The sequence below is a fragment of the Oncorhynchus mykiss genome, chromosome 29, assembly GCF_057628025.1.
Source record: "Oncorhynchus mykiss isolate SJ-2025 chromosome 29, ASM5762802v1, whole genome shotgun sequence".
NCBI lineage: Eukaryota > Metazoa > Chordata > Actinopteri > Salmoniformes > Salmonidae > Oncorhynchus > Oncorhynchus mykiss.
Window position 1 is genome coordinate 177,987 of NC_143050.1, and position 25,842 is coordinate 203,828.

Here is a 25,842-nt window from a genome sequence, read left to right on the forward strand (position 1 = left end):
ATTTTAAACTTCTCAAACACAGTAAACTGAACAGAGCGGTGTTCTCAGGTGGGCGTGACTTGAGCCTTACTAGTATGTGTGTGTTTGCCTGTGCATCTATCTATGCATCTATTATACATGAGTGTCATTCCAACCCTGCATCTCTGCTTTACCACACACACACACACACACACACACACACACACACACACACACACACACACACACACACACACACACACACACACACAGTGAGCAGATATGAGAGCAGGTATGAATAATTTAGCCCAAATCAGTTTAGTGGCTCTGGCCTGCGTTTCTCTCAGTGTTTGCTGCTCTGGATCTTCTGGAGTTTGGAGATTTGGATAGTTTTAGGTTAGGGTCTACCTGGGCTTTAGATGTCAGATATTAATCTGATATTTGAAATACTTTGACGACATTTGGGGTCCGCTCCTTCTGATTGGCTGATCTAGTTGACCTGTTATTTGTTGAAGGAAGCTGTTGTGTCCATGAAGGAGTGAGACGGAGGAGCATTATGATACGATGTTGATCAGACTAACTGGGCTGCAATCTATCTCTCTACTGGCCTGGCTGATCACACTAACACACAGTAAGACCCTGTCTGTATGTCTGTCTAACTGTATGTCTGTCTGTCTGTCTGACTGTCTATCTATCTAACAGTCTGTCTGTCTACCTGTCTGTCTGTCTGTCTGTCTGTCTGTCTGTCTGTCTGTCTGTCTGTCTGTCTGTCTGTCTGACTGTGAGTCTGTCTGACTGTCTACCTAACTGTCTGTATGACTGTATGTTTGTAAGTCTGCCTACCTGTCTGTCTGTCTACCTGACTGTCTGTCTGTCTGACTGCCTACCTAACTGACTGTCTGTATTTCTACCTAACTGACTGTCTGTATTTCTACCTAACTGTCTGTCTGACTGTCACCTAACTTTATGTCTTTCTGTCTGTCTGTCTGTCTGTCTGTCTGTCTGTCTGTCTGTCTGTCTGTCTGTCTGTCTGTCTGTCTGTCTGTCTTTCTGTCTGTCTGTCTGTCTGTCTGTCTGTCTGTCTGTCTGTCTGTCTGTCTGTCTGCCTGCCTGCCTGCCTGCCTGCCTGCCTGCCTGCCTGCCTGCCTGCCTGCCTGCCTGCCTGCCTACCTACCTACCTACCTAACTGTCTGTGTATCTACCTGACTGTCTATACCTAGCTGTATGTTTGCTTGACTGACTGTCTCTATCGCTCTATCTCTCTCTCTATCCATTTCCATATCTCTCTCTCTATCCATTTCTATCTCTCTATCTATCCATTTATATCTCTCTATCTCTCTCTCTATCCATTTATATATATCTCCCCTATTTGTCTCTTTGATATTACGGTTTGGAGTTTATAAATGTTTGGCAGATAGATTTCCATCACATCTAGAGATTAAAGCTAATTGAAGTGACTAGAGAGAGAGAGCATTCTGTGGTTATGTTGTCTTTGGGATATCCATGGTAACAGATGGATAAAATAAAATCCAATCCTTTAGAGTGGAGGCCTACCTGAACTATTCATTTATCTGTGTGTGACCTCCTTTAGACAGTGTTCAGCTGAAACCCATCCTGTAACTCTACCCTGTAACCCTGACAACACAGCTCCATTACACTGCACCGTGTCTAAAATATCCAATCTCCAATGTGTGTGTGTGTGTGTGTGTGTGTGTGTGTGTGTGTGTGTGTGTGTGTGTGTGTGTGTGTGTGTGTGTGTGTGTGTGTGTGTGTGTGTGTGTGTGTGTGTGTGTAGATGTGGAGATCATAGATCCAGGCCAGGTGGTGTATGTGGACTCAGGTCTGGATGGAGTGGTGGGTAAAGCCGTGATCCTGGAGTGTGGATCAACCAGACCCGATGTTTACATCTGGGGGTTCACACAACCTGGAACCGACGCCATCAAAGCTGTGGTCTACGACTTTGGAAAAGGTCCCACTATTATTAATCTCTTTATTTATCTTATTCATCTCTTTATTTATATGATTTATCTCGTTATTTATATTATTTATCTCTTTATTTATATTATTTAGAATATTCATCTCTTTATTTATCTCATTCATCTCTTTATGTCAACTTTTTATTTCACCTTTATTTAACCAGGTAGGCTCGCTGAGAACAAGTTCTCCTTTACAAGTGCGACCTGGCCCAGATATAGCAAATCAGTGTGACACAAACAACAACACAGAGTTACACATGGAATAAACAAGCGTACAGTCAATAACACAATAGAAGAAAAAAAAACGTCTATATACAATGTGTGCAAATCGCGTGAGGAGGTAAGGCAATAAATATACCATAGTAGCAAAGTAATTACAATTTAGCAGATTAACACTGGAGTCTTATCTTATTTATCTTATTCACCTCCTTATTTGTCTTTTTTTTATCTCTTTATTTATATTATTCAGCTCTTTATTTGTATAATTTTTCTTATTCCTTTCTTTATTTATCTGATATTAAATCCACTTACCACCACTTCTTAGTTCAGTTCTGAAATTAAATTCACACTACACCACTTCTTAGTTCAGCTCTGATATTAAATTCACACTACACCACTTCATAGTTCAGCTCTGATATTAAATTCACACTACACCACTTCATAGTTCAGCTCTGATATTAAAATCACAAAGCCGCAGGGCCAGACAGTTTACCAGGATGTGTACTCATAACATGGACAGACCAACTGGCAAGTGTCTTCCCTGACATTTTCAACATCTCCCTGACCAAGTCTGTAATACCTACATATTTCAAACAGACCACCATAGTCCCTGTGCCCAAGAAAGTGAAGGTAACCTGACAAAATGATTACCGCACGTCAGTAGCCATGAAATGCTTTGAAAGGCTGATCAAGGCTTACATCAACACCATCATGCCGGAAAACCTAGACCCACTTCAATTCACATGTTCTTCCAATAGATCAACAGATGAAGCAATCTCAATCGCACTCCACACTGCCCTTTCCCACCTGGACAAAAGAAACACCTATGTGAGAATGCTATTCATTGACTACAGCTCAGTGTTCAACACCATAGTACTCTCAATCACTAAGCTAAGGAATGTGAGACTAAACACCTCCCTATGCAAATAGATCCTGGACCTCCTGACGGGTCTTCCCCAGGTGGAGAGGGTAGGTAACAACACATCTGCCATGCTGATCCTCAACACTGGGGCTTCTCAAGGTTGTGTACTTAGTACCCTCTTGTACTCCCTGTTCACCCACAACTGCGTTGCCAGGCACGACTTCAACACCATCATTAAGTTTGCTGATGACACAACAGTGGCCTGATCCCCAACAACATTGAGACAGCATATAGGGAGGTCAGAGACCTGGCAGTGTGGTTCCAGGACAAACAACATCTCCCTCAATGTGAGCAAAACAAAGTAGCTGATGTGGACTAAAGGAACAGGCCCCCATTAACATTGACGTGAAGCCGGTCGAGAGTTTCAAGTTCCTTGGTGTCCACATCACAAACAAACTAGAATGGTCCAATCCCACCAAGACATTTGTGAAGAGGGTGCGACAAGACCTTTTCCCCTTCAGGAGACTAAAAAGAATTGGCATGGGTCCCCAGATCCGCAAAAAGTTATACAGCTGCACCATCGAGAGCATCCTGACCGGTTGCATCACTGCCTGGTATGGAAACTCCTCGGCATTTGACCATAAGGCGCTACAGAGGGCAGTGCGTACAGACCAGTACATCACTGGGGCCAAGCTTCCTGAGATCCAGGACCTATATACTAGGCGGTGTCAGAGGAAGGCATAGACTGTTCTCTATCTGCTACCGCATGGCAAGCGGTGCCGGAGCGCAAAGTGTAGAAGAAAAAAAAGGCTCCTTATCAGCTTCTACACCCAAGTCATAAGACTGCTGAACAATTAATCAAATGGCCACACTGGACTGTTTATATTGCCCCCCCCCCCACCCCCACACTTTGTTTGTACACTACTTCTACCCGCTGTTTTCCCCCGGTATTTAGCCTTGTTATTCTTCTATAATTATTTTGCGTTACTTTTTGATTTGATTATTCAGTAAATATTTTCCTAACTTTATTTCTGGAACTGCATTGTTGGTTAATTAAGGGGTTGTAAGTATTTCACGGTAAGATCTGCATCTGTTGTATTCGGCGCATGTGACAAAAAACATTTGATTTGATTTTGAATGAGATTTTAATCGAGTACTTTTGGTCATGGAGTGTACCTCATACCCCTCCCCTGCACGTTGACTAGGTAGTTGTACTCCCTGTATATAGCCATGTTATTACCTCATACCTGTGCATATTGACTCAGTGCTGGTACTTCTTGCATATAGCCATGTTATTACCTCATACCTCTGCACATTGACTCAGTACTGGTACTTCCTGTATAAAGCCATGTTATTAACTGGTACCTCTGCACATTGACTCAGTACTTCCTATATATAACCATGTAATTAACTGGTACCCCTGCACATTGACTTAGTACTTCCTGTATATAACCATGTAATTACCTGGTACCCCTGCACATTGACTCAGTAATCCCTGTATATAGCCTCTTTATTGTTTTTATTGTGTTATTTCCTTTTTATTTTGCAGATATTTGTCTTACTTTTTAACAGTCAACACCTTTTGTATTCGGCGCATGTGACAAATAAAATGTGATCCTCATGCATGCATTGTAGCTTGCCTTAGCCTCACCACTAGCCTGCTTTCTGTAAAGCAAAGTTATTAGTAGAACTAAGCAACATATATTTTGATCCTGCTAAAGTAGGCTCTGTGTAACGTTAACTTCTTACTTCATCCTTCTAGCTGGTTAAATAATACTATAATACTAGCCAGAGGCCTTCAACGTTACTGCAATAGAAGTCTCTGCTGGCAGCTAGCCACCTGACTGACTGGCATATGTATAAGAGACAACGTTTACATTTAACATTTTTTCATCAGTTGTGCACTCATTCTTAGAGAATCATTTTTTGTTTGTTTGGAGGATGTCTGTAGACATGGAAGTAGTACGTAAATGTAGTGGAAATTTCCTGTATTACCAAATCATGAGAGCAAACCACACACAAGTCAGAGTTATCATGAAGTCCATCTTTAATCATATGAGCTCCATCACAACCCTGTGACTCTCAGATCAATTCAGTGTCTATAAATTAATTCTCTGAGAGTGTCAACATAATGGCAACTGAGATCCTTTATAGCAAAGATCCACCCCCCTAGTCGACATGACAAATAACAGATCATAAGAACATTATACAAAGAAAGATTTTACTTGAGAGAGGAGTATCCCATCGCCAGACAGTATTTAGCTATAAATTATCGTTCAGTTTGGTCTCCTAAAAGAAGCTCTTATCTCGTTCTGGGTACAAAATAGTACCAAGACATTACCTCACCCAATGTATATGTCAATTGTAATTTTAGACACTCCCATCCCAAATACAACCCATCCTGGACAAGCTCACGGAGAGGAGAGTGACTGTCTAGGTCAAGATAAGGGCAACCTCAGAAGGAACATAGGGGGACACTGCCATCCTCCTCTCCTGATGGGAAAAGTAGGGAGTGACTGGCACACAGACATTGTGAAGCCATGAGATAATTGGTTCCCCCACAATCATCCCTTCACATGGTTTAAAAGATATGTTTACATATGAAGACAAGCTTGACCTCTCCCCTTTCTGTGGCCCAAGTAACTGAACCCTGACAGAGAACAGATAACTGCAAACGGCCAACACTATAGTACAACAAAATGCATTCTAAATGACAAGTATCTCACAAGCATATTATGAAAATAAAACATCTTATTTATGTTACCCAACTAATTCTGATTCTGCTACGACAAAGGAGTCACAGGACGGTTTTAAATTAGCCTTTTGTCCGGCATCTCACAATCACAATGTCAGAAGGGTCTCTGTTGAGGTAGTTTGTTTCACGTCTCAGGCCCTCGGTGGAGTTAGCCGTTTCAGAGAGTGGTGAATATGCTGCTAAAAATGCAAATCCAGGAGTCGCAGGCGAACATAATAAACAAACCACTGTTCATGATTCCACTCGTTCACAAAGAAGCAAACGCCATTAGAAATCAAGAATATAAGCGTTCTAAGCTTTGATCAACGCTGGGAGCAATACTTAGATGTTGACATGTAATTGATTTTCTTTTTTGTGTACAAAATATAATTTTGTATAACTATACATATTTTTCAAATTATAATTACGAATGTCCGGACCTCGGTGTCTTCATAGTTACTGTATGGGCATTGACATGAGTTTTCTGATTTGGAAATGTGCACATTTGTATTCACAGGGCTTTGCCTTGACTGTAGGACATCATAGTGGTATTTATTATAATCCACAATGTCTCATTGAGACCTCAATGTCTCAAAATAGACAGAAAAAAAAAGTGTTGGTCCCATGGTGTCATGAGCTGAAATAAAAGATCCCAAAAATGTTCCAAAAGCACAGAAAGCTTCTCTCAAACGTTGTGCACAAATTTGATTACATCCCTATTAGTGAGCATTTTTAATTTCCTAAGATAATCAATCCACCTGACAGGTGTGACATATCAAAAAGCTGATGAAAAAGCATGATCATTACACAAGTGAACCTTGTGCTGGGGACAATAAAAGGCTGCTCTAAAATGTGCAGTTTTGTCACACAACACAATGCCACAGTTTTGAGGGAGCGAGCAATTGGAATGCTGATTGCAGGAATGTCCACCAGAGCTGTTGCCATCTAATTTCATGTTAAATTCTCTACCCTAAGCCGCCTCTAATGTTGTTTTATAGAATTAGGCAGTACATCCAACCGGCCTCACAACCGCAAACCACATGTTACCGAGTCAGCCCAGAACCTTCACATTCGGCATCTTCACCTGCGGAATCGTCTGAGACCAGCCACCCAGACAGCTGATCAAACTATGGGTTTGCAAAACCAAAGAACTTCTGCACGAACTGTCAGAAACTGTCACAGGAAAGCTCATCTGCGTGCTCGTTGTCCTCACTAGGGACTTGACCTGACTGCAATTCGGCGTTGTAACCGACTTCAGTGGGCAAATGCTCACCTTCGATGGCCACTGGCACGCTGGAGAAGAGTGCTCTTCATGGATGAATTCCGGTTTTAACTGTGCCGGGCAGATGGCAGACAAGCGTGTATAGTGTCGTGTGGGCGAGTGGTTTGCTGACGTCAACAATGCGAGTGCCCCATGGTGGCGGTGGGGTAATGGTATGGGCAGGCATAAGCTACAGACAATGAATGCAATTGACTATGAGAGTACAGAGATACCGTGATTAGATCCTGAGGACCATTGTCATGCCATGATGTCATGTTTCAGCATGATAATACACAGTCATATGTCGCACGGATCTGTACACAAATCCTGGAAGCTAAAAACGTCCCAGTTCTTCCATGGCCTGCAGACATGTCACCCATTGAGCATGTTTAGGATGCTCTGTATTTACATATACGACAGCGTGTTCCAGTTCCCGTCAATATCCAGCAACTTCGTACACAGCCATTAAAGAGGGGTGGACAACATTCCACTGGCCACAATCAACAGCCTGTTTAACTGTATGCAAAGGAAATGTATCGCGCTGCATGAGGCAAATGGTAGTCACACCAGCCAGAAAAAGACTGGTTTTCTGATCCACGCCCCAACTTTTTTGTTGTTTAAAGTATCTGTGACCAACAGATGCATATCTGTATTTCCAGTCAATTAATAGATTAGAGCCTAATGCATTTATTTAAATTGACTCATTTCTTTATATGAACTCAATATGTAACTCAGTAAAATCTTTGAAATTGTTGCATGTTGCGTTTATGTTTTTGTTCAGTGTACATTGATTCATCTTAAAGGAGAAATTTCATCTCCACATGGTCTATCTTCCCTATAGGTCTACATTAAAATACATGAAAATAAAGGAGAGCAGCACACTAGGAGCTCAGATGCAAAAATGTAATGTCCAAAGTTTCGACAGACAAGCTGTCCTCATCAGGGTATAATGACAAACACTGCGTGGTGACTCGTTTATCATGGCAGGGTTTGGATATCATTGGTTAATTCTTATATATTAAAATAGCATACAAAAAAACATAAGTGGATAGCATACGATCAGAGATACAATTTGGCTACATAAGCCTATAAACATTTACAATAGCAAAATCACAATAATATAAAAAAATGGCATCAAGTCTGCATGGAGACCAAAGGGAGCAAGGGTCTTTGAATTAAATATCCAGGCAGGCTCTCGTTTTAACAATAAATTATCGAGATCACTCACTCTCCTAGGGAGGGTGACATGTTCGATGCCAACATATAATAGAGACGAAATCGAGCAGTTTGCTTCCAAAAAGTGGGCCGCAACTGGGTAAGTCGAGTTTTTGCACCTAATGGTGCTATGATGCTCTGAGATTTGTACTTTTAATTTGCGCTTTGTTTTACCCACATAATCTTTACCACAAGGACAAGTTATAAGATAAATAACTGCCTTTAGTGGAGTACCTGACGACACCTTTGATTGGGATATGTTTCCCTGTTTGGGGGTGTTTGAAGGATCTACATTTATAAGTGCCATTGCATTGAGCACAGCCATTACACTTGTAGATTCCGTCCAGTAGGGGCGCAAATAGACGTTGTGCAGGGATATCTTGGTGTGGTAAATCAGAGTTTACCAGTTGATCTCTGAGGTTTCTGACCTGCGAGAAGACGACCAAGGGAAGGTTCGAAAACACATTACCGATACCTTCATCAGATCTTAGAATGTGCCAATGTTTGTAAACGATTCCCTTCATTTGTTCAGAGCACTTTGAATAGCGAGCAGTTAGAACGTAAGAATGCTTCTTTTTGCGAGACTGACCTTGAAAAAGGTCATGTCTTGTTTTGTTTTGAATTTTCTCAATGGCAGTATTAATGTGACCATTTTTGTACCCCCTCTCCTTGAATTTTCTTTGCGTCTCAGCCATATTTCTGTCGAAATCTGATTGTTTTTTGCAAATTCAATTTCAAATTCAACAAACGGTTACGATCAGTAGGTTTCCTGTAAAGATCTGTGTATAGAACATTATCTTCACACAAGATCAGAAGATCAAGAAAACTGATTTGACGTGTATCAGATTGCATAGTAAATCTCAAATCCTCAGAACTGGAGTTAAGAAAAGCATGGAATATCTGGAGCTGTTTTGTATCACCCTTCCATAGAAGAAAAAAATATCATCAATATACCGTTTTCAAATAATGTTAGGCAATAATTTATTTTTGAGAGGATTGAAAATACTCTTTCTCCATGTAACCCACATACAAATTAGCATATTTAGGAGCTATGGGGGATCCCATAGCAGTACCCTTCGTCTGAATAAATAAATAATTTAGGAAACATGAAGTAGTTGTGTGTGAGTACTATTTCAGCCAATGTTATAATGCATGCACTGGAAGATAGTTCATTAGGGTCACGTTGCAGAAGAAAATGTTCCATAGCTTCAATACCGCCCTCGTGTGGAATATTTGTGTGTAATGACTCAACATCAAAAGTAACTAACAAAGTGTTATCAGGGAGAGGATCAAGAGATTCAATGATAGAGATCATACTGCTGGTGTCTTTTACAAAGGAGGGGAGCTGTTCTGAGACCATACTGCTGGTGTCCTTTAGGAGGGGAGCTGGTCTGAGACCATACTGCTGGTGTCCTTTAGGAGGGGAGCTGTTCTGAGACCAGACTGCTGGTGTAGTTTACAAAGGAGGGGAGCTGTTCTGAGACCAGACTGCTGGTGTCCTTTACAAAGGAGGGGAGCTGTTCTGAGACCAGACTACTGGTGTCCTTTACAAAGGAGGGGAGCTGTTCTGAGACCATACTGCTGGTGTCCTTTAGGAGGGGAGCTATTCTGAGACCATACTGCTGGTGTCCTTTAGGAGGGAAGCCGTTACTACATCAATGCTCTCTACAATAGGGCCGTTACTGCATCAATGCTCGCTGCAATAGGGGCCATTACTGCATCAATGCCCACTACAATAGGGCCGTTACTGCATCAATGCCTGCTACAATAGGGGCTGTTACGGCATCAATGCCCACTTCAATAGGGGCTGTTACTGCATCAATGCCCACTACAATAGGGCCGTTACTACATCAATGCTCGCTACAATAGGGCCGTTACTGCATCAATGCTCGCTACAATAGGGCTGTTACTGCATCAATGCCCACTACAATAGGGGCCGTTACTGCATCAATGCCCACTACAATAGGGGCCGTTACTGCATCAATGCTCACTACAATAGCGGCTGTTACTGCATCAATGCCTGCTACAATAGGGCCGTTACTGCATCAATGCCTGCTACAATAGGGACGTTACTTTATCAATGCCTGCAACAATAGGGCGCCCTGGAGGTTTTGTAACATTCTTGTGTCATTTCGGCAAAGTATAGAAAGTGGCAATTTTAGGGTGTTGAATATCCAGGACAGTAAAGATAGTCCTCTGAAATGGGGAAGTGGGGTCACGTCTGAGTTTCTTGTAAAAGGTGTTGTCAAACAGTTGTCTATGACACTCATTTACATAAACTGTCCTATCCATGAGTACAACCTACCCACCCTTATCAGCAGGGCGGGTAAGGACTGACGTATCATATTGTACAACCGACCCACCCTTATCAGCAGGGTGGGTAAGGACTGACGTATCGGATTGTAAATCAAGCCAAGCTTGTTTTTCATCTTTAGGTAAATTATGTAAAGATTTGTTCTCCTGTTTGTTCTTAAGGAGATGAACAACATATTTTTCAACCAGTCTGCAATATGTCTCAATAGACTGATTGCGATTGGCTGGAGGTATAAAATAACTCTTGCTTCTAAAAGGAGTCGGAGTATGTGCAGGTGAGAAACCTACTTGTTCAGTAGAAATATCACAATTAGGGGAGCTAAAGTATTCCCTTAAACGGATGTTTCTAAAAATCTTAAACATGTCTACCTTCAGATCAAAATCGTTGTACTGAGTTGTAGGCACAAAATATAACCCTTTATTAAGCAAGGAGATATGGGCAGGGCAAGGTGACCGGAAACATGACCGAATACAAACAGTGTAACTATTCCCTCCGCGAGGCAATCAAACAAGCTAAGCGTCAGTATAGAGACAAAGTAGAATCTCAATTCAACGGCTCAGACACAAGAGGTACAGTGCCTTGCGAAAGTATTCGGCCCCCTTGAACTTTGCGACCTTTTGCCACATTTCAGGCTTCAAACATAAAGATATAAAACTGTATTTTTTTGTGAAGAATCAACAACAAGTGGGACACAATCATGAAGTGGAACGACATTTATTGGATATTTCAAACTTTTTTAACAAATCAAAAACTGAAAAAATGAGGCGTGCAAAATTATTCAGCCCCTTTACTTTCAGTGCAGCAAACTCTCTCCAGAAGTTCAGTGAGGATCTCTGAATGATCCAATGTTGACCTAAATGACTAATGATGATAAATACAATCCACTTGTGTGTAATCAAGTCTCCGTATAAATGCACCTGCACTGTGATAGTCTCAGAGGTCCGTTAAAAGCGCAAAGAGCATCATGAAGAACAAGGAACACACCAGGCAGGTCCGAGATACTGTTGTGAAGAAGTTTAAAGCCGGATTTGGATACAAAAAGATTTCCCAAGCTTTAAACATCCCAAGGAGCACTGTGCAAGCGATAATATTGAAATGGAAGGAGTATCAGACCACTGCAAATCTACCAAGACCTGGCCGTCCCTCTAAACTTTCAGCTCATACAAGGAGAAGACTGATCAGAGATGCAGCAAGAGGCCCATGATCACTCTGGATGAACTGCAGAGATCTACAGCTGAGGTGGGAGACTCTGTCCATAGGACAACATTCAGTCGTATATTGCACAAATCTGGCCTTTATGGAAGAGTGGCAAGAAGAAAGCCATTTCTTAAAGATATCCATAAAAAGTGTTGTTTAAAGTTTGCCACAAGCCACCTGGGAGACACACCAAACATGTGGAAGAAGGTGCTCTGGTCAGATGAAACCAAAATTGAACTTTTTGGCAACAATGCAAAACGTTATGTTTGGCGTAAAAGCAACACAGCTGAACACACCATCCCCACTGTCAAACATGGTGGTGGCAGCATCATGGTTTGGGCCTGCTTTTCTTCAGCAGGGACAGGGAAGATGGTTAAAATTGATGGGAAGATGGATGGAGCCAAATACAGGACCATTCTGGAAGAACCTGATGGAGTCTGCAAAAGACCTGAGACTGGGATGGAGATTTGTCTTCCAACAAGACAATGATCCAAAACATAAAGCAAAATCTACAATGGAATGGTACAATGGAATGGTATCCAGGTGTTAGAATGGCCAAGTCAAAGTCCAGACCTGAATCCAATCGAGAATCTGTGGAAAGAACTGAAAACTGCTGTTCACAAATGCTCTCCATCCAACCTCACTGAGCTCGAGCTCAAGGGGGCTGAATAATTTTGCACACCCAATTTTTCAGTTTTTGATTTGTTAAAAATAAATATATCCAATAAATGTCGTTCCACTTCATGATTGTGTCCCACTTGTTGTTGATTCTTCACAAAAAAATACAGTTTTATATCTTTATGTTTGAAGCCTGACATGTGGCAAAAGGTCGCAAAGTTCAAGGGGGCCGAATACTTTCGCAAGGCACTGTATGTGGCAGGGTCTACAGTCAATCACGGATTACAAAAATAAAACCAGCCCAGTCATGGACCAGGATGTCTTGCTCCCAGGCAGACTAAATAACTTTTTTGCCCGCTTTGAGGACAATACAGTGCCACTGACACGGCCCGCAACTAAAACATGCGGACTCTCCTTCACTGCAGCCAACGTGAGGAAAACATTTAAACGTGTCAACCCTCGCAAGGCTGCAGGCCCAGACGGCATCCCCAGCCGCACCCTCAGAGCATGCGCAGACCAGCTGGCTGGTGTGTTTACGGACATATTCAATCAATCCCTATCCCAGTCTGTTGTTCCCACATGCTTCAAGAGGGCCACCATTGTTCCTGTTCCCAAGAAAGCTAAGGTAACTGAGCTAAACGACTACCGCCCCGTTGGACTCACTTCCGTCATCATGAAGTGCTTTGAGAGACTAGTCAAGGACCATATCACCTCCACCCTACCTGACACCCTAGACCCACTCCAATTTGCTTACCGCCCAAATTTGCTTACCGCCTTACCCTGGGTCTCGACCCCTCCCTGTGCAACTGGGTACTGGACTTCCTGACGGGCCGCCCCCAGGTGGTGAGGGTAGGCAACAACATTTCCACCCCGCTGATCCTCAACACTGGGGCCCCACAAGGGTGCGTTCTGAGCCCTCTCCTGTACTCCCTGTTCACCCACGACTGCGTGGCCACGCACGCCTCAAACTCAATAATCAAGTTTGCGGACGACACAACAGTTGTAGGCTTGATTACCAACAACGACGAGACGGCCTACAGGGAGGAGGTGAGGGCCCTCGGAGTGTGGTGTCAGGAAAATAACCTCAACGTCAACAAAACTAAGGAGATGATTGTGGACTTCAGGAAACAGCAGAGGGAACACCCCCCTATCCACATCGATGGAACAGTAGTGGAGAGGGTAGTAAGTTTTAAGTTCTGGAATTGGTCCACCCACACAGACAGCATCGTGAAGAAGGCGCAGCAGCAGCGCCTCAGGAGGTTGAAGAAATTCGACTTGTCACCAAAAGCACTCACAAACTTGTACAGATGCACAATTTAGAGCATCCTGTCGGGCTGTATCACCGCCTGGTACGGCAACTGCTCCGCCCACAACCGTAAGGCTCTCCAGAGGGTAGTGAGGTCTGCACAACGCATCACCGGGGGCAAACTACCTGCCCTCCAGGACACCTACACCACCCGATGTCACAGGAAGGCCATAAAGATCATCAAGGACAACAACCACCCGAGCCACTGCCTGTTCATCCCGCTATCATCCAGAAGGCGAGGTCAATACAGGTGCATCAAAGCTGGGACCGAGAGACTAAAAAACAACTTCTATCTCAAGGCCATCAGACTGTTAAACAGCCACCACTAACATTGAGTGGCTGCTGCCAACACACTGACTCAACTCCAGCCACTTTAATAATGGGAATTGATGGGAAATGATGTAAAATATATCACTAGCCACTTTAAACAATGCTACCTAATATAATGTTTACATACCCTACATTATTCATCTCATATGTATATGTATATACTGTACTCTATATCATCTACTGCATCTTTATGTAATACATGTATCACTAGCCACTTTAACTATGCCACTTTGTTTACATACTCATCTCATATGTATATACTGCACTCAATACCACCTACTGTATCTTGCCTATGCCGCTCTGTACCATCACTCATTCATATATCTTTATGTACATATTCTTTATCCCCTTACACTTGTGTCTATAAGGTAGTAGTTTTGGAATTGTTAGCTAGATTACTTGTTGGTTATTACTGCATTGTCGGAACTAGAAGCACAAGCATTTCGCTACACTCGCATTAACATCTGCTAACCATGTGTATGTGACAAATAACATTTGATTTGATTTGATTTGATTTATTAGTAGTAATATTAGTAGTAGTAATATAAGTAGTAGCCGTACTAGTATCAGCAGTAGTAGCATTGGTATGAGTAGTAGTAGCAGTAGTAATAGTAGTGGTTGTAGTTGCAGTAGAAGTATCAGCATTAGTTGTAGTAGTAGTAGTAATAGTAGTAAGAGCAGTTGCTGTAGTTGTAGTAATAGTAGCAGTAGTAGTGGTGGAAGTAATAGTAGTAGTAGCAGTGGTGGAGTAATAGCTGTTGTAGCAGTAGTACTAGTAGTAGTGGTGTTAGAAGTATTAGAATAAGAGTAGCAGTAGTGGTAGTAGTAGTCTTAGAAATAGTAGTAGAAGTAGTAGTAATAGTAATAGTAGTAGTAGTAATATTATTAATATTCGTAGTAGTAGTAGTACTAGCAGTACAACTACTACTACTGCTACTACTACTACCACTACTACTACTACAACTACCACTACCAACGCTACTACTGCTACTATCACTACTACTACTACTACTACTACTACCACTACTATTACTACCTCTACTACTAGTAATAGTAGTAGTAGTAGTAGTTGTGGTACTAGTAGTCGTCGTACTAGTAATAGTAGTAGTAGCAGTAGCAGTAGCAATAGTAGTAAAAGTAGCAGTTGTAGTAGTTGTAGTAGTGTTAGTGGTGGAAGTAATAGTAGTAGTAGCAGTAGCAGCAGCAATAGTAGTAGTAGTAGTAATTGTAGTGATAGTAGCAATAGTAGTAGTAGTAGTAACAGTAGTAGCAGTTGCAGTAGTAGTAATAGTAGTAGAAGTAGTAGTAGTAAAAGCATTAGTAGCAGTAGTAGTTATAGTAGCGCTAGTACCGGTAGTATTAGTGGTAGTAGTAGTAGTAGTTGTATTTGTAGTTAGTAGTAGTATTAGTAGTATTAGTAGTATTAGTAGTAGTAGTAGAATTAGTAATAGTAGTAGTCGAAGTATTAGCAGTAATAGTGGACAATAGAGACAATAGTAGTAGCACTAGTAGTAGAAGTAGTAAATGTAGTGCGAATAGTTTTGATAGTAGTAATAGTAGTAGTAGTAGTAGTAGTAGTAGTAGTAGTAGTAGTAGTTGTTGTAAATTTAGCAGTAGTAGTAGTAGTAGTGGTAGCAGAAGTAGTAGTAGTAGTATTAGTAGTAATATTAGTAGTAGTAATATAAGTATTAGCAGTACTAGCAGTAGTAGTAGAGATAGTAATAGTAGTATTAGCAGTAGTAATAGTAGAAGTAGTAGCATTGGTAGGAGAAGTAGTAGTAGTCGTGGTAGTAGTAGTAGCAGTAGCAGTAGTAGTTGTAGTAGTAACAGTAATAGTTTCAGTAGTAGTAGTGGTTGTAGTAGCAGTTGAAGTAGCAGCATTAGTTGCAGTAGTAGTAATAGTAGTAAGAGCCGTAGCTGTAGTTGTAGTAATAGCAGTAGTAGTGGTGGAAGTAATAGTAGTAGTAGCAGTGGTGGAGTAATAGTTGTAGTAGCAGTAGTACTAGTAATAGTGGTGTTAGAAGTATTAATAAACGTAGCGGTAGTAGCAGTAGTCTTAGAAATAGTAGTAGAAATAGTAGTAATAGTAATAGTAGTAGTAGTAGTAGTAATATTATTACAGCAGAACTACACTAGCAGTACAACTACTACTACTGCTACTACTACTACAGCTACTACTACTACAACTACTACTACCAATGCTACTACTGCTACTATTACTACTACTACAACTAATATTACTACATCTACTACTAGTACTAGTAGTATTAGTAGTAGTAGTAGTACTAGTAGTAGTAGTACTAGTAGTAGTAATCGTAGTTGTAGTAGCAGTAATGTTAGTAGCAGTAGTAGTAGTAGTAGTAGTAGTAGTAGTAGTAGTAGTAGCAGTTTTTGCCGTAGTAGTGGTTGTAGTAGTAGTGGTAGTAGTGTTAGTAGTAGTAGTAGTAGTAGTAGTAGTAGCAGTAGCAGTAGCAGTGGATGTAGTTGTAGTTGTTGTAGTACTAGTGGTAGTAATAGTAGTAGTAGCAGTAGTAGTAGTAGTAGTAGAAGTAATAGCAGTAACAGTAGTAGTAGTCATGGTTGTAGTGGTAGTGTTAATAGTAGTAGCACTAGTAGTAGTAGTAGTAGTAGTAGTAGTAATAGTAGCAGTAGTAGTACTTGTAGTAATAGCAGTGGGACTAGTAATAGTAGTAGTACTAGTAGCAGTAGTAGTAGTAGTAGTAGTAGTAGTAGTAGTAGTTGTAGTTGTAGTCGTAGTGGTAACCGTAGTAGCACCAGTAATTGTAATAGTAGTTGCAGCAGTAGTAGTATTATTTGTAGTTGTAGTAGTATTAGTAGTAATAATAGCAGTTGTAGCAGTAGTAGTATTAGTAGTAATAATAGTAGTAGTTTTAATAGTAATAGTAGTAGTAGTTTTAGTAGTGGTATAGTAGTAGTAGTTGTAGTAGTAGTAGTAGTAGCAGCAGCAGTAGTAGCAGTAGTAGTAGTAGTAGTACTGGTAATAGTAGTAGTAATAATATAAGTAGTAATAGTAACGGTAGTGGTATTAGTATTAGTAGTACTAGAAGTAGTCGCAGTAGTAGTAGTAGTAGTAGTAGTAGTAGTAGTAGTAGTAGTGGTAGTAGTAGTAGTAGTAGTGGTAGTAGTAGCAGTAGTAGTAGCAGTAGTAGAAGTAGTAGTAGTTTTAGTTGTAGTCGTAGTAGTAGCAGTAGCAGTAGTAGTGGTAGTAGTAGTATTAGTAGTAGTGGTTGTAGTAGTATTAGTAGTAGCAGTAATAGTAGTATTGGTAGTAGTAGTAGCAGGAGCAGTATTAGTAGTCAGAGTAGTAGCAGTAGCAGTAGTAGTGGTAGTAGTATTAGTAGTAGTGGTAGTAGTAGTATTAGTAGTAGCAGTAATAGTAGTATTGGTAGTAGTAGTAGTAGCAGGAGCAGTATTAGTAGTCGGAGTTGTAGTAGTAGCAGTAGCAGTAGTAGTGGTAGTAGTAGTAATAGTAGTAGTACTAGTAGTAGCACTAATAGTAGTAGTGTTCTTAGCAGAAGCATTAGTAGAGGTAGTCGTAGTTCTAGTAGTAGTAGTAGCAGTTGTGGTGGTGGTGGTAGTAGTAGTAGTAGTAGTAGTAGTAGTATCAAATCAAATCAAATGTATTTATATAGCCCTTCTTACATCAGCTGATATGTCAAAGTGCTGTACAGAAACCCAGCCTAAAACCCCAAACAGCAAGCAATCCAGGTGTAGAAGCACGGTGGCTAGGGAAAACTCCCTAGAAAGGCCAAAACCTAGGAAGAAACCTTGAGAGGAACCAGGCTATGAGGGGTGGCCAGTCCTCTTCTGGCTGTGCCCGGTGGAGATTTTAACAGAACATGGCCAAGATGTTCAAATGTTCATAAATGGCCTCCCGGGTGGTGCAGTGGTTAAGGGTGCTGTACTGCAGCGCCAGCTATGCCACCAGAGACTCTGGGTTCGCGCCCAGGCTCTGTGGTAACACAATTGGCATAGCGTCGTCCGGGTTAAGGAGTGTTTAGCCGGTAGGGGGGATATCCTTGTCTCATCACGCACCAGCGACTCCTGTGGTGGGCCGGGCGCAGTGCACGCTAACAAAGGTTGCCAGGTGCACGGCTGGCTTCCGGGTTGGATGCGCGCTGTGTTAAGAAGCAGTGCGGCTTGGTTGGGTTGTGTATCGGAGGACGCATGTCTCATCGCTACAACTCCCGTACGAGCTCAGGAGAGAAAAACCTTTGTCTCTACCGAGCCCGTACGGGAGTTGTAGCGATGAGACAAGATGGTAGCTACTAACAATTGGATACTACGAAATTGGGGAGAAAAGGGGGGTCAAATTTAAATAAAAACAAATAAATAAAAATAAAAAATGTTCATAAATGACCAACATGGTCAAATAATAATAATCACAGTAAGTTGTCGAGGGTGCAGCAAGTCAGCACCTCAGTTGGCTTTTCATAGCCGATCATCAAGAGTATCTCTACTGCTCCTGCTGTCTCTAGAGAGTTGAAAACAGCAGGTCTGGGACAGGTAGCCCGTCCGGTGAACAGGTCGGGTTTTTATTTTTTTTAGCTTTATTTAACTAGGCAAGTCAGTTAAGAACAAATTCTTATTTTCAATGACGGCCTAACCTAGTGGGTTAACTGCCTGTTCAGGGGCAGAACCACAGATTTGTACCTTGTCAGCTCGGGGATCGTAACCTTCCGGTTACTATTCCAATTCTCTAACCACTAGGTTCCATAGCCGCAGGCAGAACAGTTGAAACTGGAGCAGCAGCATGACCAGGTGAACTGGGGACAGCAAGGAGTCATCATGCCAGGTTGTCCTGAGGCATGGTCCTAGGGCTCAGGTCCTCTGAGAGAGAGAAAGAAAGAAAGAGAGAAAGGGAGACTCCAGACAAAACAAACTGATCTTAGCCCACCGACACATAAACTACTGCAACATAAATACTGGAGGGTGAGACAGGAGGTGTCAGGAGACACTGTGGCCCCATCCGATGATACCCCCGGACAGAGCCAAACAGGCAGGATATAACCCCACCCACTTTGCCAAAGCACAGCCCCCACACCACTAGAGGGATATCTTCAACCACCAACTTACCATCCTGAGACAAGGCCGAGTATAGCCCACAAATATCTCTGCCACGGCACAACCCAAGGGGGGGCGCCAACCCAGACAGGAAGATCACATCAGTGACTCAACCCACTCAAGTGACGCACCCCTCCTAGGGACGGCATGAAAGAGCACCAGTAAGCCAGTGATTCAGCCCCTGTAATAGGGTTAGAGATAGAGAATCCCAGTGGAGAGAGGGGAACCAGCCAAGCAGAGACAGCAAGGGCGGTCCGTTGCTCCAGACTCTTTCCGTTCACCTTCAAACTCCTAGGCTAGACTACACTCAATCATATGACCCACTGAAGATGAGTCTTCAGTAAAGACTTAAAGGTTGAGACCGAGTCTGTGTCTCTCACATGGGTAGGCAGACCATTCCATAAAAATGGAGCTCTATAGGAGAAAGCCCTTCCTCCAGCTGTTTGCTTAGAAATTCTAGGGACAATTAGGAGGCCTGCGTCTTGTGACCGTAGCGTACATGTAGGTATGTACGGCAGGACCAAATCGGAAAAGATAGGTAGGAGCAAGCCCATGTAATGCTTTGTAGGTTAGCAGTAAAACCTTGAAATCAGCCCTTGCCTTAACAGGAAGCCAGTGTAGGGAGGCTAGCACTGGAGTAATATGATCAAATTGTTTTGTTCTAGTCAGGATTCTCGCAGCCGTATTTAGGACTAACTGAAGTTTATTTAGTGCTTTATCCGGGTAGCCGGAATGTAGAGCATAGCAGTATTCTAACCTAGAAGTAACAAAAGCATGGATAAATTTTTCTGCATCATTTTTGGACAGAAAGTTTCTGATTTTTGCAATGTTACGTAGAAAAAAGCTGTCCTTGAAACAGTCTTGATATGTTTGTCAAAAGAGAGATCAAGGTCCAGAGTAATGCCGAGGTCCTTCAGAGTTTTATTTGAGACGACTGTACAACCATCAAGATTAATTGTCAGATTCAACCGAAGATCTCTTTGTTTCCTGGGACCTAGAACAAGCATCTATGTTTTGACCGAGTTTAAAAGTAGAACGTTTGCAGCCATCCACTTCCTTATGTCTGAAACACAGACTTCTAGCGAAGGCAATTTTGGGGCTTCACCATGTTTCATTGAAATGTACAGCTGTGTGTCATCTGCATAGCAGTGAAAGTTAACATTATGTTTTTGAATTACATCCCCAAGAGGTAAAATATATAGTGAAAACAATAGTGGTCCTAAAACGGAACCTTGAGGAACACCGAAATTTACAGTTGATTTGTCAGAGGACAAACCATTCAAAGAGACAAACTGATATCTTTCCAATAGATAAGATCTACACCAGTCCAGAACTTGTCCATGTAGACCAATTTGGGTTTCCAATCTCTCCAAAAGAATGTGGTGATTGATGGTATCAAAAGCAGCACTAAGGTCTAGGAGCACGAGGACAGATGCAGAGCCTCGGTCTGACGCCATTAAAAGGTAATTTACCACCTTCACTAGTACAGTCTCGGTGTCTAAAACCAGACTGAAGCATTTAGTATACATTGTTTGTCTTCAGGAAGGTAGTGAGTTGCTGCGCAACAGCTTTTTCTAAAAATTCTGAGAGGAATGGAAGATTCGATATAGGCCGATAGTTTTTTATATTTTCTGGGTCAAGGTTTGTTTTTTTCAAGAGAGGCTTTATTACTGCCACATCCAGTGGATAGAGAGCCATTTATTATGTTCAACATAGGAGGGCCAAGCACAGGAAGCAGCTCTTTCAGTATTTTAGTTGAAATAGGGTCCAGTATGCAGCTTGAAGGTTTAGAGGCCATGATTATTTTCATCATTGTGTCAAGAGATATAATACTAAAACACTTGAGTGTCTCTCTTGATCCTAGGTCCTGGCAGAGTTGTGCAGACTCAGGGCAACTGAGCTTTGGAGGAATACGCAGATTTAAAGAGGAGTCCGTAATTTGCTTTCTAATGATCATGATCTTTTCCTCAAAGAAGTTCATGAATTCATTACTGATGACGTGAAAGCCATCCTCTCTTGGGGATTGCTGCTTTTTAGTAGCTTTGCGACATTATCAAAAATACATTTCGGATTGTTCTTATTTTCCTCAATTAAGTTGGAGAAATAGGATGATCGAGCAGCAGTGAGGGCTCTTCGATACTGCATGGTACTGTCTTTCCAAGCTAGTCGGAAGACTTCCAGTTTGGTGTGGCACCATTTCCGTTCCAATGTTCTGGAAGCTTGCTTCAGAGCTCGGGTATTTTCTGTATACCAGGAAGCTAATTTCTTTTGATAAATGTTTTTATTTTTTAGGGATGCAACTGCATCTAGGGTATTGCGCAAGGTTAAATTGTCACCCCCTGGCCTTAGTTATCTTTGTTTTCTTTATTATTTTGGTTAGGTCAGGGTGTGATATGGGAGATTTATGTGTTTTGTCAGGTCTATGATTTTTGTATGTTTATGGGGCTGTTTCCTGTCTTTGTGTTCTCTGCACCAGATAGGACTGTTTCGGGTTTTGCCACGTTTGTTGTTTTGTAATTGAGTTCATGTTGAGTTTCTCATATTAAAAGCCATGTTGAACTCTAACTACGCTGCATTTTGGTCCTCCTCTCCTTCAACGGAAGAAAACCGACATCAGCTTATCTCTCAAAGTGCTGTACAGAAACCCAGCCTAAAACCCCAAACAGCAAGCAATGCAGGTGTAGAAGCACGGTGGCTAGGAAAAACTCCCTAGAATGGCCAAAACCTAGGAAGAAACCTAGAGAGGAACCAGGCTATGTGTGGTGGCCAGTCCTCTTCTGGCTGTGCCGGGTGGAGATTATAACAGAACATGGCCAAGATGTTCAAATGTTCATAAATGACCAGCATGGTCAAATAATAATAATCACAGGCAGAACAGTTGAAACTGGAGCAGCAGCACGACCAGATGGACTGGGAACAACAAGGAGTCATCATGTCAGGTAGTCCTGAGGCATGGTCCTAGGGCTCAGGTCCTCTGAGAGAGAGAAAGAAAGAACGAACGAGAGAATTAGAGAGAGCATACTTAAATTCACACAGGACACCGGATAGGACAGGAGAAGTACTCCAGATATAACAAACTGACCCTAGCCCCCTGACACATAAACTACTGCAGCATAAATACTGGAGGCTGAGAGAGGAGGGGTCAGGAGACACTGTGGCCCCATCCGATGACACCCCCGGACAGGGCCAAACAGGCAGGATATAACCCCACCCCACATTTGCCCTGAGGAGCGTGTTAGTTGTCCGATGCCACCTGTGTCAGTTCCTTGTACTGAGCCTGAAACTTGTGTTAGAGTTCCGGAAGATTTGATGCCGGCTATACACACCAGGTCTCCAGTACCCCTTCACAACCCGGTGTGTCCTGTTCCTGCTCCTCGCACTCACCCTGAGGTGCGTGTCCCCAGCCCGGTACCACCAGTGCCGGCATCCCGCACCAGGCTGTCTCTCCGTCCTTTGACTACAGGTGCTCCCGCCTATCCGGCGCTGCCGGAGTCTCCCGCCTGTCCGGCGCTGTCGGAGTCTCCCGCCTGTCCAGCGCTTTCGGAGTCTCCCGCCAGTCCAGAGGCGCCAGAGCCCCTCAGCCAGGAGCTGCCAGAGCCGTCAGCCAGCCAGCCAGGAGCTGCCAGAGCCGTCAGCCAGCCAGGAGCTGCCAGAGCTGCCCTCCAGTCATGAGCTGCCCTCCAGTCATGAGCTGCCATTCAGTCCGGAGCTGCCATTCAGTCCAGAGCTGTCCTTAGTCCGGAGCTGTCCTTCAGTCCGGAGCTACCTCTCGGTCATGAGCTACCTCTCGGTCATGAGCTACCTCTCAGTCATGAGCTACCTCTCAGTCATGAGCTGTCCCTCAGTTCTGAGGAGTATGCTCAGTCATGAGGCACCCCTCGGTCCATGGACGCTCCTCAGTCCAGTGGGGCCCTTTGTTAGGGTTCCTAGGCCAAGGTCGGCGGTGAGGGTCGCCACTCAAAGGACGCTAAGGAGGTGGACAAAGACAATGGTGGAGTGGGGTCCACGTCCAGCACCAGAGCCGCCATCGTGGACAGACGCCCACCCAGACCCTCCACTATGGATTTAGGTGTGCGTTCGGGAGTCTGCACCTATTGGGGGGGGGGGGGGGGGGGGGGTGTACTGTCATGCCCTGGCCTTAGTTATCTTTGTTTTCTTTATTATTTTGGTTAGGTCAGGGTGTGACATGGGGATTTCTGTGTTTTGTCAGGTCTATGGTTTTTGTATGTTTATGGGGCTGTTTCCTGTCTTTGTGTTCTCTGCACCAGATAGGACTGTTTTGGGTTTTGCCACGTTTGTTGTTTTGTAATTGAGTTCATGTTGAGTTTCTCATATTAAAAACCATGTTGAACTCTAACCACGCTGCATTTTGGTCCTCCTCTCCTTCAACGGAAGAAAACCGTTACATAAATTGAGTTCCCTCAGTTAGGTGATTAACTGATTTTTGTCCTCTGGCGTCCTTGGGTAGGCAGAGGGAGTCTGGAAGGACATCAAGGAATCTTTGGGTTGTCTGAGAATTTATAGCACAACTTTTGATGCTCCTTGGTTGGGGTCTGAGCAGATTATTTGTTGCGATTGAAAACGTAATGAAATGGTGGTCCGATAGTCCAGGAATATGAGGAAAAACTTTAAGATCCACAACATTTATACTAGGTCCAGAATATGACTGTGACAGTGAGTAGGTCCATAGACATGTTGGACAAAACCCACTGAGTCAATGATGGCTCCGAAATACTTTTGGAGTGGGTCTGTGGACTTTTCCATGTGAATATTAAAATCACCAAAAATTAGAATATTATCTGCTATGACTACAAGGTCCGATAGGAATTCAGGGAACTCAGTGAGGAACTCTGTATATGGCCCAGGAGGCCTGTAAACAGTAGCTATAAAAAGTGATTGAGTAGGCTGCATAGATTTCATGACTAGAAGCTCAAAAGACGTAGTAGTAGCACTAGTAGCAGTAGTAGTAGTAGTAGTAGCAACAGTAGCAGTAGCAGCAGCAGTAGTACTAGTTGTAGTAGTAGTAGCAACAGTAGCAGTAGCAGTAGCAGCAGTAGCAGTAGCAGCAGCAGTATTAGTTGTATTAGTAGTAGTAGCAGCAGTAGCAGTAGCAGTAGCAGTGGCAGTAGTACTAGTTGTAGTAGTAGTAGTAGTAGCAACAGTAGCAGCAGCAGCAGTATTAGTAGTATTAGTATTAGTAGTAGTAGTAGTAGTAGTAGTAGTAGTAGAAGTAGTAGCAGGAGGAAGAAGAGGATCATTATGATGATTATTATTATTAATATTATTTGCATTATTATTTCTATTTGTTATTTATAATATGTTTTATTATTATTATTTTTATTATTATGTATTTTTTTAGGCCCTAAGCTGCAGAAGCTGGCCCAGAGTCTAGGAGACCTTCAGGTGATCTCTGGCGCCGCCTCTCTGAGTATAGAGCGCCTCCCATTGGCTGCCGAGGGTCTCTACACTTGCCAGGCTCTCTACGACACAGAGCAGGGAGCCAAGCTATACTACTACTACATACACCTACGGGTACTGGGTAAGAATTAGTACTACTACGGCTACTGCTACTACTTCTACTGCTTCTACTGCTACTTCTACTACTACAACTACGATACTATTACTATTGCTACTACCACTACTACTACTAACAATACTAAAACTACTACTTAACAATAATGAGGCTATGTACAGGGGGTACAGGTACAGAGTCAGTGTGCGGGTGTACAGGTCAGTTGAGGTCATTTGTACATGTAGGTATGGGTGAAGTGACTATGCGAAGATAATAAACAGCGTGTAGCAGCAGTGTACAAAACAAATGGGGGGGGGGGGGGGGGGTCAATGTAAATAGTCCGGTGGCCATTTGATTAATTGGTCAGCAGTCTTATGGCTTGGGTGTAGCAGCTGTTAATGAGTCTTTTTGTCATAAAAGTGGCACTCCGGTATTGCTTGCCATGCGGTAGCAGAGAAAACAGTCTATGACTTGGGTGACTGGAGTCTCTGACAATTTGATGGCCTTTCCTCTGACACCGCCTAGTATATAGGTCCTGGATGGCAGGAAGCTTGGATCCAGTGATGTACTGGGCCGTTAACACTACCCTCTGTAGCGCCTTACGGTCAGATACCAAGCATTTGTCATACCAGGCGGGGATGCAACCGTCAAGATGCTCTCAATGGTGCAGTTGAAGAACCTTTTGAGGATCTGCGGACCCATGCCAAATCTTTTCAGTCTCATGAGGGGGAATAGGCTTTGTCGTGCCCTCTTCACGACTGTCTTGATGTGTTTGCACCATTCTAGTTAGTTGGTGATGTGGACACCAAGGAACTTGAAACTCTCGACCCGCTCCACTACAGCCCCGTCGATGTTCCAGCTCCTTTGTCTTGCTCACATTGAGGGAGAGGTTGTTGTCCTGGCAGCACACTGTTCTCTGACCTCCTCCCTATAGGCTGTTGTTGTCGTGATCAGGCCTACCACTGTTGTGTCATCAGCAAACATAATAATGGTGTTGCAGTCACGGGGTCGTGGGTGAACAGGGAGTACAGGAGGTGACTAAGTACACACCCCTGAGGGGCCCCAATGTTGAGGATCAGCGTGGCAGACGTGCTGTTGCCTACCCTTACCACCTGGGTGCGGCCCATCAGGAAGTCCAGGATCCAGTTGCAGAGGGAGGTGTTTAGTCCCACGGTCCTTAGCTTAGTGATGAGTTTCATGGGCACTATGTTGTTGAATGCTGAGCTGTAGACAATGAACAGCATTCTCACTTAGT

General features: G+C 42.9%; 1 protein-coding gene across 1 annotated transcript in view; it reads left to right on the forward strand.

Annotated features, from left to right (window-relative positions):
• The first annotated feature begins 240 nt into the window (after nt 1–240).
• The window catches only part of LOC110510299 (V-set and immunoglobulin domain-containing protein 10-like 2), a 138,935-nt gene continuing 113,333 nt past the window's right edge, over nt 241–25,842 (forward strand). Inside the window, exons 1-3 of the mRNA XM_090226222.1 lie at nt 241–250; nt 1,754–1,927; nt 24,435–24,614. Coding sequence (XP_090082348.1) covers nt 241–250; nt 1,754–1,927; nt 24,435–24,614 — 364 coding nt within the window. The remainder of the gene's footprint in view (nt 251–1,753; nt 1,928–24,434; nt 24,615–25,842) is intronic.